The sequence below is a fragment of the Taudactylus pleione genome, unplaced genomic scaffold (genome assembly GCF_031769625.1).
Source record: "Taudactylus pleione unplaced genomic scaffold, aTauple2 ptg002292l, whole genome shotgun sequence".
Lineage (NCBI taxonomy): Eukaryota > Metazoa > Chordata > Amphibia > Anura > Myobatrachidae > Taudactylus > Taudactylus pleione.
This window is the reverse complement of record NW_028286683.1, coordinates 137,449-150,496: the sequence shown is the minus strand read 5'-3', so window position 1 is coordinate 150,496 and position 13,048 is coordinate 137,449. Positions and strand designations below refer to the sequence as shown.

Below are 13,048 nucleotides of genomic sequence, written 5' to 3'. Positions count from 1 at the left end.
TTTCTGATGCTGTCTGACCGGATTGATCTAGCACCTTTTCTCCGGAATGTTTGCGCATGCGCAGTACGTGAACATCGGCCATGCGAGCGGATTTGCATTAGGCCCTTAGAAAGTCAGACAGCGGAGGATTTGTATGAGATCGTTACCTTCCAGAGCGCTCTGAGGAACCGACTGAGCAATGAACGGGGTCTGAGCTTCTCCAGCTGGGAAAGAGGACAAGACAATCAGCGACAAACACAGAACACAGAACAGCGGCCTCTGAACCCTGTAATAAATCGCGAGCGCCCATGTTTCTTAACAGAAAACCCAAATATTCTATTTATAGGAGACATCAAAACTACAAGAAAAACAGCACATCCCCAATGTATGAGTCTAGGGGTCCGGCAGCGCGGGGGGTAAGTCTCACCATATTTACTGCTGGCGGGATCAGGATACCCTGTCTGGGCACCATAGGGAGACTTCCCCGCCCCTAGTGGAAATACAAAGCGCACATATTACACACAGATAAATCCGGCTATAGGAACGCGGTTGTATAGAGCGTCTTCACCTTACCAGCTTTAGCAGACTTGGGGTCGTATCCCAGAGCGTCAGCAGCCAGAGGCTGGGATCTGTACGGGAGCTGCCCATATGTACCTATGGTAGAGAGAGAGGAGAGTGCTAGAAACTCCAGGCAGAGATCAAGGGGACTATTATTACAGTGACAAAAGCCCTATCTGCGCTGTTTTCTCCGGAGAAAGCGTTTTTCTCCACTTTTCTCCATTTATTAACCCCTGAAGAAATCACTGCGTTGCTCTGCGCATCTCCGTCCCCTTACACCTCTTTACAGGGAGACGGAGCTAAAGAGAAAGAGATGGAGCAAGAGAGGGATACAGAGCGAGACGGAGTGAGCGAGAGAGAGAAATGGATCAAGAGACAGAGAGAGAAAAAGTGACAGAGCAAGAGAGATGTAGATAGAACAAGAGAGAGAGCAAAAGATTGAGAGATGGAGCCAGAGAGAGAAGATGGAGCCAGAGAGAGAGAAGATGGAGCAAGAGAGAGAGAAGATGGAGCAAGAGAGAGAGAAGATGGAGCAAGAGAGAGAGAAGAAGATGGAGCAAGAGAGAGAGAAGAAGATGGAGCCAGAGAGAGAGAAGATGGAGCCAGAGAGAGAAGATGGAGCAAGAGAGAGAGAAGATGGGAAGAAAGACAAAGAGAGATGGAGATGGAGCAAGTGAGAGATGGAGATGGAGAGATAGATGGAGCCAGAGAGAGAGAGAGGTGGAGCCATAGAGAGCAAAATGGAGCCAGAGATAGAGAAATTGAGCCAGAGAGGGAGATGGAGCCAGAGAGAGAGAGATGGAGCCAGGGAGAGAGAGACGATGGAGCAAGAGAGAGAGAAGATGGGAAGAGAGAGAGAAGATGGGAAGAAAGAGAAAGAGAGATGGAGATGGAGCAAATGAGATATGGAGCAAGAGAGATAGATGGAGTAAGAGAGAGATGGAGCCAGAAAGAGAGATGGAGCCAGAGAGAGGGAAATGGAGCCAGAGAGAGGGAAATGGAGCCAGAGAGAGGGAGATGGAGCCAGAGAGAGAGAGAGAGATGGAGCCATAGAGAGCAAAATGGAGCCAGAGATAGAGAAATTGAGCCAGAGAGAGAGAGAGAGAGAGAGAGAGAGAGAGAGAGAGAGAGATGGAGCCAGAGAGAGAGAGAGAGATGGAGCCAGGGAGAGAGAGAAGATGGAGCAAGTGAGATATGGAGCAAGAGAGATAGATGGAGCCAGAAAGAGAGAGGGAGCCAGAAAGAGAGATGGAGCCAGAAAGAGAGATGGAGCCAGAGAGAGGGAAATGGAGTCAGAGAGAGGGAAATGGAGTCAGAGAGAGCAAAATTGAGCCAGAGAGTGAGGGAGAGATGGAGCCAGAGAGAGATGGAGCAGGGAGAGAGAGAGAGAGATGGAGCAGGGAGAGAGAGAGAGAGAGAGAGAGAGAGAGAGAGAGAGATGGAGCAGGGAGAGAGAGAGAGAGAGAGAGAGATGGAGCAGGGAGAGAGAGAGAGAGAGATGGAGCAGGGAGAGAGAGAGAGAGATGGAGCCAGAGAGAGAGATGGAACCAGAGATGGAGCCAGAGTGAGAGCAATGGAGCCAGAGAGAGATAGACAGAGAGAGAAGATGGAGCAAGAGAGAGATAGAAAAAGTGACGGAGCAAGAGAGATGTAGATGGAACAAGAGAGAGAGCAAAAGATAGAGAGATGGAGCCAGAGAGAGAGAGAAGATGGAGCAAAAGAGAGAAGATGGAAGAGAGAGAGAAGATGGGAAGAAAGAGAAAGAGAGATGGAGCAAGTGAGATATGGAGCAAGAGAGATAGATGGCATAAGAGAGAGAGATGGAGCCAGAAAGAGAGATGGAGCCAGAGAGAGCGAAATTGAGCCAGAGAGAGAGTGAAATTGAGCCAGAGAGAGAGTGACATTGAGCCAGAGAGAGGGAGATGGAGCCAGAGAGAGAGGGAGATGGAGCCTGAGAGAGAGAGATGGATGGATGGAGCCAAAGAGAGATGGAGCGAGAATATGGAGCAAGAGAGAGAGAAGATGGAGCAAAAGAGAGAGAGAGAGAGAGAGAGAGATGGAGATGGAGCGAGTGAGAGATTGAGCAAGAGAGAGCGAGATGGAGCAAGAGAGGTAGAGATGGGGATAAAGAGAGAAAGATGGAGCAAGAGAGATGGAGATGGTGCGAGTGAGAGATGGAGCGAGACGTACCAAGTTTGGAGCTTTCTCCTGCAGGACCCTGTTTGGCACTGAGTGGAGACTTTATCCCTACAGAGAGAAAGGCAACAACATTCCCATTACAGCTTACAGACATAGAAAATTACATACCACCACTGACATGGGACAGATATTATTTGGGGGGAGTATGACCACACAGAGAGACTCAAGACATACCTTTTCCATTACCTTGAAAATTGGCCAAACCTAAATGGTAAGAAATAGGTGCCATAGTTATTAGCAGAACTGAGGTTAACCCATCCCAAAGTTACAGAAGCTGTGGTCCTCACACACATACAATTTAGGAATGGCCTAGGGTCTGACACAGATACTGGAAGAGCTGAGGGTCTGACACAGATAATGGAAGAGCTGAGGGTCTGACGCAGATACTGGAAGAGCTGAGGGTCTGATGCAGATACTGGAAGAGCTGAGGGTCTGACGCAGATACTGGAAGAGCTGAGGGTCTGACGCAGATACTGGAAGAGCTGAGGGTCTGACGCAGATACTGAAAGAGCTGAGGGTCTGACGCAGATACTGGAAGAGCTGAGGGTCTGACGCAGATACTGGAAGAGCTGAGGGTCTGACGCAGATACTGGAAGAGCTGAGGGTCTGACGCAGATACTGGAAGAGCTGACGGTCTGACGCAGATACTGGCAGAGCTGAGGGTCTGACGCAGATACTGGAAGAGCTGAGGGTCTAACGCAGATACTGGAAGAGCTGAGGTCTGACGCAGATACTGGAAGAGCTGAGGGTCTGACGCAGATACTGGAAGAGCTGAGGGTCTGACGCAGATACTGGAAGAGCTGAGGGTCTGACGCAGATACTGGAAGAGCTCAGGGTCTGACGCAGATACTGGAAGAGCTGAGGGTCTGACGCAGATACTGGAAGAGCTGAGGGTCTGATGCAGATACTGGAAGAGCAGAGGGTATTACACACACACACACACACACATTAGAAGAGCTGAGGGTCTTGCATAGACACTAGAAGAGCTGAGGGTCTGACACAGATACTGGAAGAGCTGAGGGTCTGACACAGATACTGGAAGAGCTGAGGGTCTGACACAGATACTGGAAGAGCTGAGGCTCTGAAACACACACTAGAAGAGCTGAGGGTCTAACACAGATACTGGAAGAGCCAAGGGTCTCACCCAGATACTGGAAGAGCCGAGGGTCTCACCCAGATACTGGAAGAGCCGAGGGTCTCACCCAGATACTGGAAGAGCCGAGGGTCTCACCCAGATACTGGAAGAGCCGAGGGTCTCACCCAGATACTGGAAGAGCCGAGGGTCTCACCCAGATACTGGAAGAGCTGAGGGTCTCACCCAGATACTGGAAGAACTGAGGTCTCACCCAGATACTGGAAGAACTGAGGGTCTCACAGATACTGGACAAGCTGAGGGTCTCACCCAGATACTGGAAGAACTGAGGGTCTCACCCAGATACTAGACAAGCTGAGGGTCTCACCCAGATACTGGAAGAGCTGATGTTCTCACACAGATACTGGAAGAGCTGAAGGTCTCACACAGATACTGGAAGAGCTGAAGGTCTCACACAGATACTGGAAGAGCTGAGGGTCTGACACAAATACTGGAAGAACTGAGGGTCTGAAACACACAGTAGAAGAGCCGAGGGTGTCACCCAGATACTGGAAGAGCTGAGGGTCTCACCCAGATACTGGAAGAGCTGAGGGTCTCACCCAGATACTGGAAGAGCTGAGGGTCTCACCCAGATACTGGAAGAGCTGAGGGTCTCACCCAGATACTGGAAGAGCTGAGGGTCTCACCCAGATACTGGAAGAGCTGAGGGTCTCACCCAGATACTGGAAGAGCTGAGGGTCTCACCCAGATACTGGAAGAGCTGAGGGTCTCACCCAGATACTGGAAGAGCTGAGGGTCTCACCCAGATACTGGAAGAGCTGAGGGTCTCACCCAGATACTGGAAGAGCTGAGGGTCTCACCCAGATACTGGAAGAGCTGAGGGTCTCACCCAGATACTGGAAGAGCTGAGGGTCTCACCCAGATACTGGAAGAGCTGAGGGTCTCACCCAGATACTGGAAGAGCTGAGGGTCTCACCCAGATACTGAAAGAGCTGAGGGTCTCAACCAGATACTGGAAGAGCTGAGGGTCTCACCCAGATACTGGAAGAGCTGAGGGTCTCACCCAGATACTGGAAGAGCTGAGGGTCTCACCCAGATACTGGAAGAGCTGAGGGTCTCACCCAGATACTGGAAGAGCTGAGGGTCTCACCTAGATACTGGATGAGCTGAGGGTCTCACAAAGATACTGGATGAGCTGAGGGTCTCACACAGATACTGAACAAGCTGAGGGTCTCACACAGATTGGAACATACTTACCATTAGAGTAGGGTTGCTTGTAAGGACCTAACAAATCATAAGAAAAATAAAATTGAGTCAATATTTAAAGTGATATAACCCCAACACACACACACATATATACTGACACACACACACAAAGTCAAAAGTTATTACCTGCTTTAGATGTTTTTGCTCCAAGACCTACAACACACAAAGTGAGAGGATCATAGAACATAATAAACTCCCTTAAACACTGTGGACCTGATTCGGTGTCATGCACTAGTGGAAATTTAGCCAAATATAGGATATTGTCACACACTGCGCTGCATCACGGCTTCAATACGTAGATTCAGTGTCATACGCATCTCAGCCATTTCTCTGTGGTTAGTGTCCGATGGTACATGTCCGCCGGTGGCAGTAAAACTGCGCCTTCCGACATTGGGCCTGATTCAGCTTAGGATGGAAATTCCGTCCCTGCAATTATGGTAATGCAGCAAGAGGCATCACAGCTCCCGCCTGCTCTACTTCTCCGAGCTGCGTTTTACAACGCAGCAGCAGATACTCTGTGGGAACACCAGCCGCCGCAGAGGCCAGGAAATCTCTGTCAGCCAACTGAGATCCTGGTCTCTTCCCTCCCTCCCCACCCCCTCCCCCCAATGGCGGTGAAACGCCGAAATTTCAGGAAACGGAAGTAGTCGCCGCCCCCTCCCCATCCACAATCTGCAGCAGACTGTCAATCACATCTGCGTCCCCCGGCGGTAACCATCGGACGCATGTGCAGATTTAGTACATATCGGGTGCGGATGGGGCGATATGCCTCTATGTATGGTTCTCTTTTCTGCATTCACATTGTTGCCTCCCAGAAATATACATATTGTTCTAATGTCTGAGACGATGTCAGCTTGATGGTGCAGATATTTGTCCACCAAGGCAGACAGCCCATCTACCACTAGCCATAGACTGTACTACTGATCTCTCCAGGATTTCACATCATGCCATCATGACATCTACAGACCCTCCCGACTTCCTCTCCAGCTGTAGTGAAACTACAAGTCCCAGCATGCCCTGCCACAGATTTGCAATTAGGGAATGCTAAACCTGTGGCTGGGCATGCGGATTTGGAAACATGCAATGGGAGGTATGTTACACCTGTTATTACCACGCTGGGATTAGGGACAGTGACAGTACCTTGCTGGGATTAGGGACAGTGACAGTACCTTGTGGGTAGATGTTGCTTGGGTACCCGGCTCCTGTAGAGAAGGGAAGAGAGTATGACCATTAGTATTATTAAGGGGGGGTGTAAGTAGGAGAGCTATAGGGGGGTAGATTGGACATACCAGCTTTGGAGGGTTTCCCAAATCCACCTAGAAAAGAGAGGATACAAATTAATACGGGCTAATCGCTAATAAAGATTTCCATTATCCTGACGAATCTAGAGCCACTTATGTCAGGACAATTTCACTGCACATATAAAGAGGATTCTGCGCCGAGCCTTGGCCAGTTGTCACCCTGTAACTGAGGACTGTAGTCACTGACGGCAGAAAAGAGCTGTCTGTGCAAGGAGCCAACTTCTGACGCGCGCCGCGGGGGGACACTGAGGGATCTGATTGGTTCTTTCCCAGGGCACAATGCTAAAAGAAGCCGATAGCGTTACCCAGCGAGTCCAAGCTCCGGAAACAAATTCTGGAGCTTGGTACATATGGGAAATGCTCCCAAAACCCTGAATATGGAACTTTTTGGCTTTTTGCCTGCATTTTACATTTAGTACATCTAACCCTATTTGTTTTATACGTTGGTGAGAAGGGGCCCAGAGCTAGGGCCTGGCTCAGGTGTACGCTATTCCCACAGCCACTGCGCCTTGTGGTAAAATATGCAAATGCCTCCTGCCGGCTTCTCTGATCCGCGTCCACAGACGCAGCATCGCATCAAGCTGCGTGACCATAGGACATCTGAGGAACTCTCATGTTACTCGGGTTGTCCGGTAAAAATCACACAGCAGGGGCCATTGAAGCTGCGTCCGCCAGAAGAGAAAAAGATTTTGATGGAATTTACATTCATTATAAGAAGTAGGACGGAGCGCATTTCTTATGCAAGGAGGTAATTAAACACCTGAGCCTGTGGGTATCGGCCTCTAGACAAGAAGGGGCTAGTTGTTTAGTGAGATAGTGTTGTGGGGTGGGGTTAGGTTTGGTTAGCCTATAGGATTGGGCAGGGGGTGGGGTTAGGTTTGGTTAGCCTATAGGATTGGGCAGGGGTGGGGTTTGGTTTGGTTAGCCTATAGGATTGGGCAGGGGGTGGGGTTAGGTTTGGTTAGCCTATAGGATTGAGCAGGGGGAGGGTCAGTGCTATGTCAGAGTTGCTGCTTGGCAGCCATTTTATAGAAATGTCTCTGGTTGGCTGTTTCCCGCCCTCCCTCCCTTATTCATTAAGGTGTTTGGTGTCGGCTTTTCTTATGGCGGGAAAGAACGGTAGCAGTCGCCATCTGTCTTCCTATACATGGCTGAGGCTGATTTTACCCTACTGGGGTCAGCGGCAACCACCTAACCAGGTGGTCCTCACGTTGTGTCATTGGGGTGGGAGGTGGGTACACTGGGCGTGGTAATGGGCTGGCTGCTCGCCTCCCATTTAGAAGATGCAGTTGGTGATCTTGCATTGTGGGGCCGTTCTTTCTGCGCCACCATACTCTGTCTGTCTTTCTTTCTTCTTCTTCTATTAGTTAGTTCAGTTATACATTAAATAGTTTAATTAGTTTAAAAATAAATATATCTGACCTTCCTTTTCCCTTATACAAGTCTCTGTGTCGTTATCTCATTATGGTTATGGTGGATGGTGTACCCTGCGCTGTTAGGAGGGAACACTCATCAGGCGATGGGGAGGTTAGCGGATTAGTCACAGAATAAAGCAATGATTAAAATAAACGGTTATTTGCGCCCTGAAGCAACGAATAAGAAACGAGAAAAGGTTTCATCACACAACTGCTTCACTAATAGCAGCGTTGCCCCCGGATACAACAACTCTCTATATAGGCTGAAGTGAGAAAAGGACTGCAGGCTGTTAGTGATGTCACCATGACGTCATTGCTCACGTCACAGTGTGATGTCATCATGATGTAAGGACAGAGTTGTACCTTGTATTCCTGCAGAACTTGGGAGGATTCCAGCACCGTTCCCATATCCTGTAACAGTAATAAGGAGAGTTACTGGGAGAACAAAATGTCTGAGCACTAAGGTATAATATCATACTGCGGTAAGAGGATAATCGGTGTATGAAGCAGATTACCGGGGGTCGGTGTATGAGGCAGATTACTGTGGGCCGGTGTATGAGGCAGATTACTGTGGGCCGGTGTATGAGGCAGATTACTGTGGGCCGGTGTATGAGGCAGATTACCGGGGGTCGGTGTATGAGGCAGATTACTGTGGGCCGGTGTATGAGGCAGATTACCGGGGGCCGGTGTATGAAGCAGATTACTGGGGGCCGGTGTATGAAGCAGATTACTGGGGGCGCGGTGTATGAAGCAGATTACTGGGGGTCGATGTAGAGGCAGATTACTGGGGGCCGGTGTATGAAGCAGATTACTGTGGGCGCGGTGTATGAAGCAAATTACCGGGGGTCGGTGTATGAAGCAGATAACCGGGGGTCGGTGTATGAGGCAGATTACCGGGGGTCGGTGTATGAGGCAGATTACTGGGGGCGCGGTGTATGAAGCAGATTACTGGGGGCGCGGTGTATGAAGCAGATTACCGGGGGCCGGTGTATGAAGCAGATTACTGGGGGCCGGTGTATGAAGCAGATTACTGGGGGCGCGGTGTATGAAGCAGATTACTGGGGGTCGATGTAGAGGCAGATTACTGGGGGCCGGTGTATGAAGCAGATTACTGTGGGCGCGGTGTATGAAGCAGATTACTGGGGGTCGATGTAGAGGCAGATTACTGGGGGCCGGTGTATGAAGCAGATTACTGTGGGCGCGGTGTATGAAGCAAATTACCGGGGGTCGGTGTATGAAGCAGATAACCGGGGGTCGGTGTATGAGGCAGATTACCGGGGGTCGGTGTATGAGGCAGATTACTGGGGGCGCGGTGTATGAAGCAGATTACTGGGGGCGCGGTGTATGAAGCAGATTACCGGGGGCCGGTGTATGAAGCAGATTACTGGGGGCCGGTGTATGAAGCAGATTACTGGGGGCGCGGTGTATGAAGCAGATTACTGGGGGCGCGGTGTATGAAGCAGATTACGGGGGGCGCGGTGTATGAAGCAGATTACCGGGGGTCGGTGTATGAAGCAGATTACCGGGGGTCGGTGTATGAAGCAGATTACCGGGGGTCGGTGTATGAAGCAGATTACTGGGGGCCGGTGTATGAAGCAGATTACCGGGGGTCGGTGTATGAAGCAGATTACTGGGGGTCGGTGTATGAAGCAGATTACTGGGGGCCGGTGTATGAAGCAGATTACCGGGGGTCGGTGTATGAAGCAGATTACTGGGGGTCGATGTAGAGGCAGATTACTGGGGGCCGGTGTATGAAGCAGATTACTGTGGGCGCGGTGTATGAAGCAGATTACTGGGGGTCGATGTAGAGGCAGGTTACAGGCTATTGGTACATAAGCAGTACAGCTTCTGCATAGAGGTGAATTACAACAGCTGGAGGGTCCTATAGTGGCTGCTGCCTCATTAAAGGCCTTTATGTACATGATCGTGTCATGAAAACAGTACAAAGAAAAGCTAAAAATGTAAATGAAACATTCTGTGTATTAGTAGGGTATTCTGATCATGGGAAATTAAATGACCAATTCTTTTATCAAACCATCTGTCTCCGCCCAACAAACAAATCTGCATATAATAAACATATCTAGTAATAGGCCCCTCCCACTGATGACACAGGGTCCTCCAGCTCTCAGGCAGGCCCTCCCACTGATGACACAGGGTCCTCCCGCTCTCAGGCAGGCCCTCCCACTGACGACACAGGGCCCTCCCACTCTCAGGCAGGCCCTCCCACTAATGACACAGGGCCCTCCCACTCTCAGATGTGCCCTCCCACTGATGACACAGGGCCCTCCCACATTCAGGCAGGCCCTCCCACTAATGACACAGGGTCCTACTGCTCTCAGGCAGGCCCTCCCACTGATGACACAGGGCCCTCCCACTCTCAGGCAGGCCCTCCCACTGATGACACAGGGTCCTACTGCTCTCAGGCAGGCCCTCCCACTGATGACACAGGGCCCTCCCACTCTCAGGCAGGCCCTCCCACTAATGACACAGGGCCCTCCCACTCTCAGATGTGCCCTCCCACTGATGACACAGGGCCCTCCCACTCTCAGGCAGGCCCTCCCACTAATGACACAGGGCCCTCCCACTCTCAGATGTGCCCTCCCACTGATGACACAGGGCCCTCCCACTCTCAGGCAGGCCCTCCCAGCCCCTGCACATGTAAAGCTCTGCAGCCGGTTATCACCTACCTGCTTTTCCTGCTTTTCCACCTATTCCTAAAAAACAAACACACGTGACCTGTCAACAGTTCACTGTCATATATGTTCTTCAGACAATGCCAGCTCTCCCTAATTGCACCTTACCCCCATTATGAAGCCGTTACATAAAAAAAAAAAAAACGTAGATATATACTGTACATTCAAATGGGATGATTAGTATAATTTCCCTGCATTGGGTATAAGGCACAATGATCCCTATGGTTATATGTATTGTCTGATATGTATCAGTGTGTTTACATCAACAAACAGATCTTACTAACTGCTTTGGGGCTCATTTACATTTGGATATAAGTCAGGTTTATGACACGTCTCTCAGATGTAGCAGTACTGCCCACTTTACTACCGCGCTCATAGATGCTGCTTTCACAATCTCCCTGAGAAGAGATATATATATAGTACACATACATATACATAGTATACCTGCCCTCACTAAGGTCACAATGACCTCCTTGCAGCCTAATCCTAAGGCCAGTTCTCTATCCGCCTCACAGCAACATCAGGCCCTCTCTTCCTCCAAACCCTCCACTCCATTGGGCTCGGTGACTCAGCCTCTCCTGGTAGTTATCCTTCTCCGTATACTGTATACCCACAGCCACCTCCCCTCCCCGCCATGTAAAAGTGCGACTACCTGTAGTTTATCCCATGTTCACCGTTTACGCCTGTATTTTACGTTTGGCATTTCTTATATTGAATGGCGAGTCTGGGGCGTCACATGTAAGCTCAGTGCAGCCCTAACATGGACAAGGCCCCTTATACAGTACATATCTATATATAGGCATATTGTCGCTCGTCTCGCAGGCCTGACAGTTGTCCGAGTCGATGATGAAGGTGACAGACACATTTGTGGTGCATTTATGATTAGGTTACACTTATCCCCTTATGATATGTGATATTACAGCTACAGAAACGTAAGTGCATGGACGGACTCTGTGTGTGAAATTTTACTCTATACTCAGACCGTTCATTTATTATTTGGTCTTTCTTGAGCAGTCCTATTGGGATTGTACAGATAATACTGTATATACTGTATAATGCTATGTGTACAGCTGTGTACAGTACATTCTGTCCACTTCCAGTATTAATCAAATGAGTGACATCTTGTGGTCATCATGAGTATTACGCTCTGTCTGACAAAACTGCCCATAGCATTATAGTTACCTTGCTGCTGGAAGTTATTGGGGTAACCCACATTTCCATTTTTGTAGCCTGCAGAAGAAACACGAGTCTATGAATATAGGGGTGGTAGAGGATACAGAGGAGAGCTGGCATCAGGAGGCAGACAATGCAGGAGAATAGGAAGCAAGGACAGTGGAGGGGACTATAAATACTATTAGATGCCCCTGAGTGATGTATAAGTATGTGACCACCTCTGTAGCTGGGCATTATTATAGGAGCATGTGTCAGAGACTGTAATAGGATGAGTATTAAGTGGGTGAGGAGAGAGACTCTGATAATGCTTAAGCAACAGCAAGCGACTTTCACAAGTGTCAGCTCTGCGGACAAATGCATAATGTACTGTAAATGTAGTTAATCTACTGTGAGGAGGAGAATACGTAATATAAGTGATTATTCATCAGAGAGTTGAGTGGGTGCCCATTAATTTATCACCTGAAATTGTACTGCGCTGCTGCCCATGTCAGTCCCACACCTGTACTGAGCTGGCGCAGCTGTTCATGTAACTAGCCCCTGTGCCCTGGGAGAGGCATAGACCCCACAGACAGAGATTGGGCTACACAGCTACAGAGACAAAGTAACAGAAAGGGGGTAGAGGACATTATAAAGGATATGAGAAGTGATAAGACTTACCTCCTTGACCAATGTTTTGGTAACCTCCAGTTCCATAACCTTCAGAGATAGGAATAATTACAAAATATGGATAGGTACAATGGAAAAGATAGAGCCAGGATAGCACATGAGTAAGACAGGACCATACATGGAGGGATTAGAGAGCCTAGGACCCCAGAGAATGAGAATGAGTACATAGGTCCACAGACAGGCACGAAAAAGGCCACACATGGAGAGGTGATGAGAAAGGACAGGGCTCTGCATAGAGAGATGGTAGAGCCATAGACAGGTGAGGGATATGACACACATGGAGAGGTGATGAGGAAGGACAGGGCTCTGCATAGAGAGATGGTAGATCCATAGACAGGTGAGGGATATGACACACATGGAGAGGTGATGAGGAAGGACAGGGCTCTGCATAGAGAGATGGTAGATCTATAGACAGGTGAGGGATATGACACACATGGAGAGGTGATGAGGAAGTACAGGGCTCTGCAGAGGGAGATGGTAGAGCCATAGACAGGTGAGGGATATGACACACATGGAGAGGTGATGAGGAAGGACAGGGCTCTGCAGAGGGAGATGGTAGAGCCATAGACAGGTGAGGGATATGACACACATGGAGAGGTGATGAGGAAGGACAGGGCTCTGCATAGAGAGATGTAGAACCATAGACAGGTGAGGGATATGACACATATGGAGAGGTGATGAGGAAGGATGGGGCTCTGCATAGAG

The 13,048-nt window shown here is 49.5% G+C and overlaps 1 protein-coding gene across 2 annotated transcripts in view; it reads right to left on the bottom strand.

Moving 5' to 3' along the window:
- The window catches only part of LOC148431399 (uncharacterized), a 101,456-nt gene that overhangs the window by 14,237 nt on the left and 74,171 nt on the right, over positions 1-13,048 (bottom strand). For both annotated transcript variants that reach the window (XM_088466021.1, XM_088466023.1), the window contains 13 exons: positions 12,335-12,373; positions 11,687-11,734; positions 10,499-10,525; positions 8,175-8,222; positions 6,385-6,411; positions 6,265-6,297; positions 5,222-5,248; positions 5,087-5,113; positions 2,911-2,940; positions 2,728-2,784; positions 553-633; positions 407-469; positions 147-203 (listed from right to left, as the gene is read on the bottom strand). In XM_088466021.1, the coding sequence (XP_088322147.1) occupies positions 147-203; positions 407-469; positions 553-633; positions 2,728-2,784; positions 2,911-2,940; positions 5,087-5,113; positions 5,222-5,248; positions 6,265-6,297; positions 6,385-6,411; positions 8,175-8,222; positions 10,499-10,525; positions 11,687-11,734; positions 12,335-12,373 (564 nt within the window). The remainder of the gene's footprint in view (positions 1-146; positions 204-406; positions 470-552; positions 634-2,727; positions 2,785-2,910; positions 2,941-5,086; positions 5,114-5,221; positions 5,249-6,264; positions 6,298-6,384; positions 6,412-8,174; positions 8,223-10,498; positions 10,526-11,686; positions 11,735-12,334; positions 12,374-13,048) is intronic.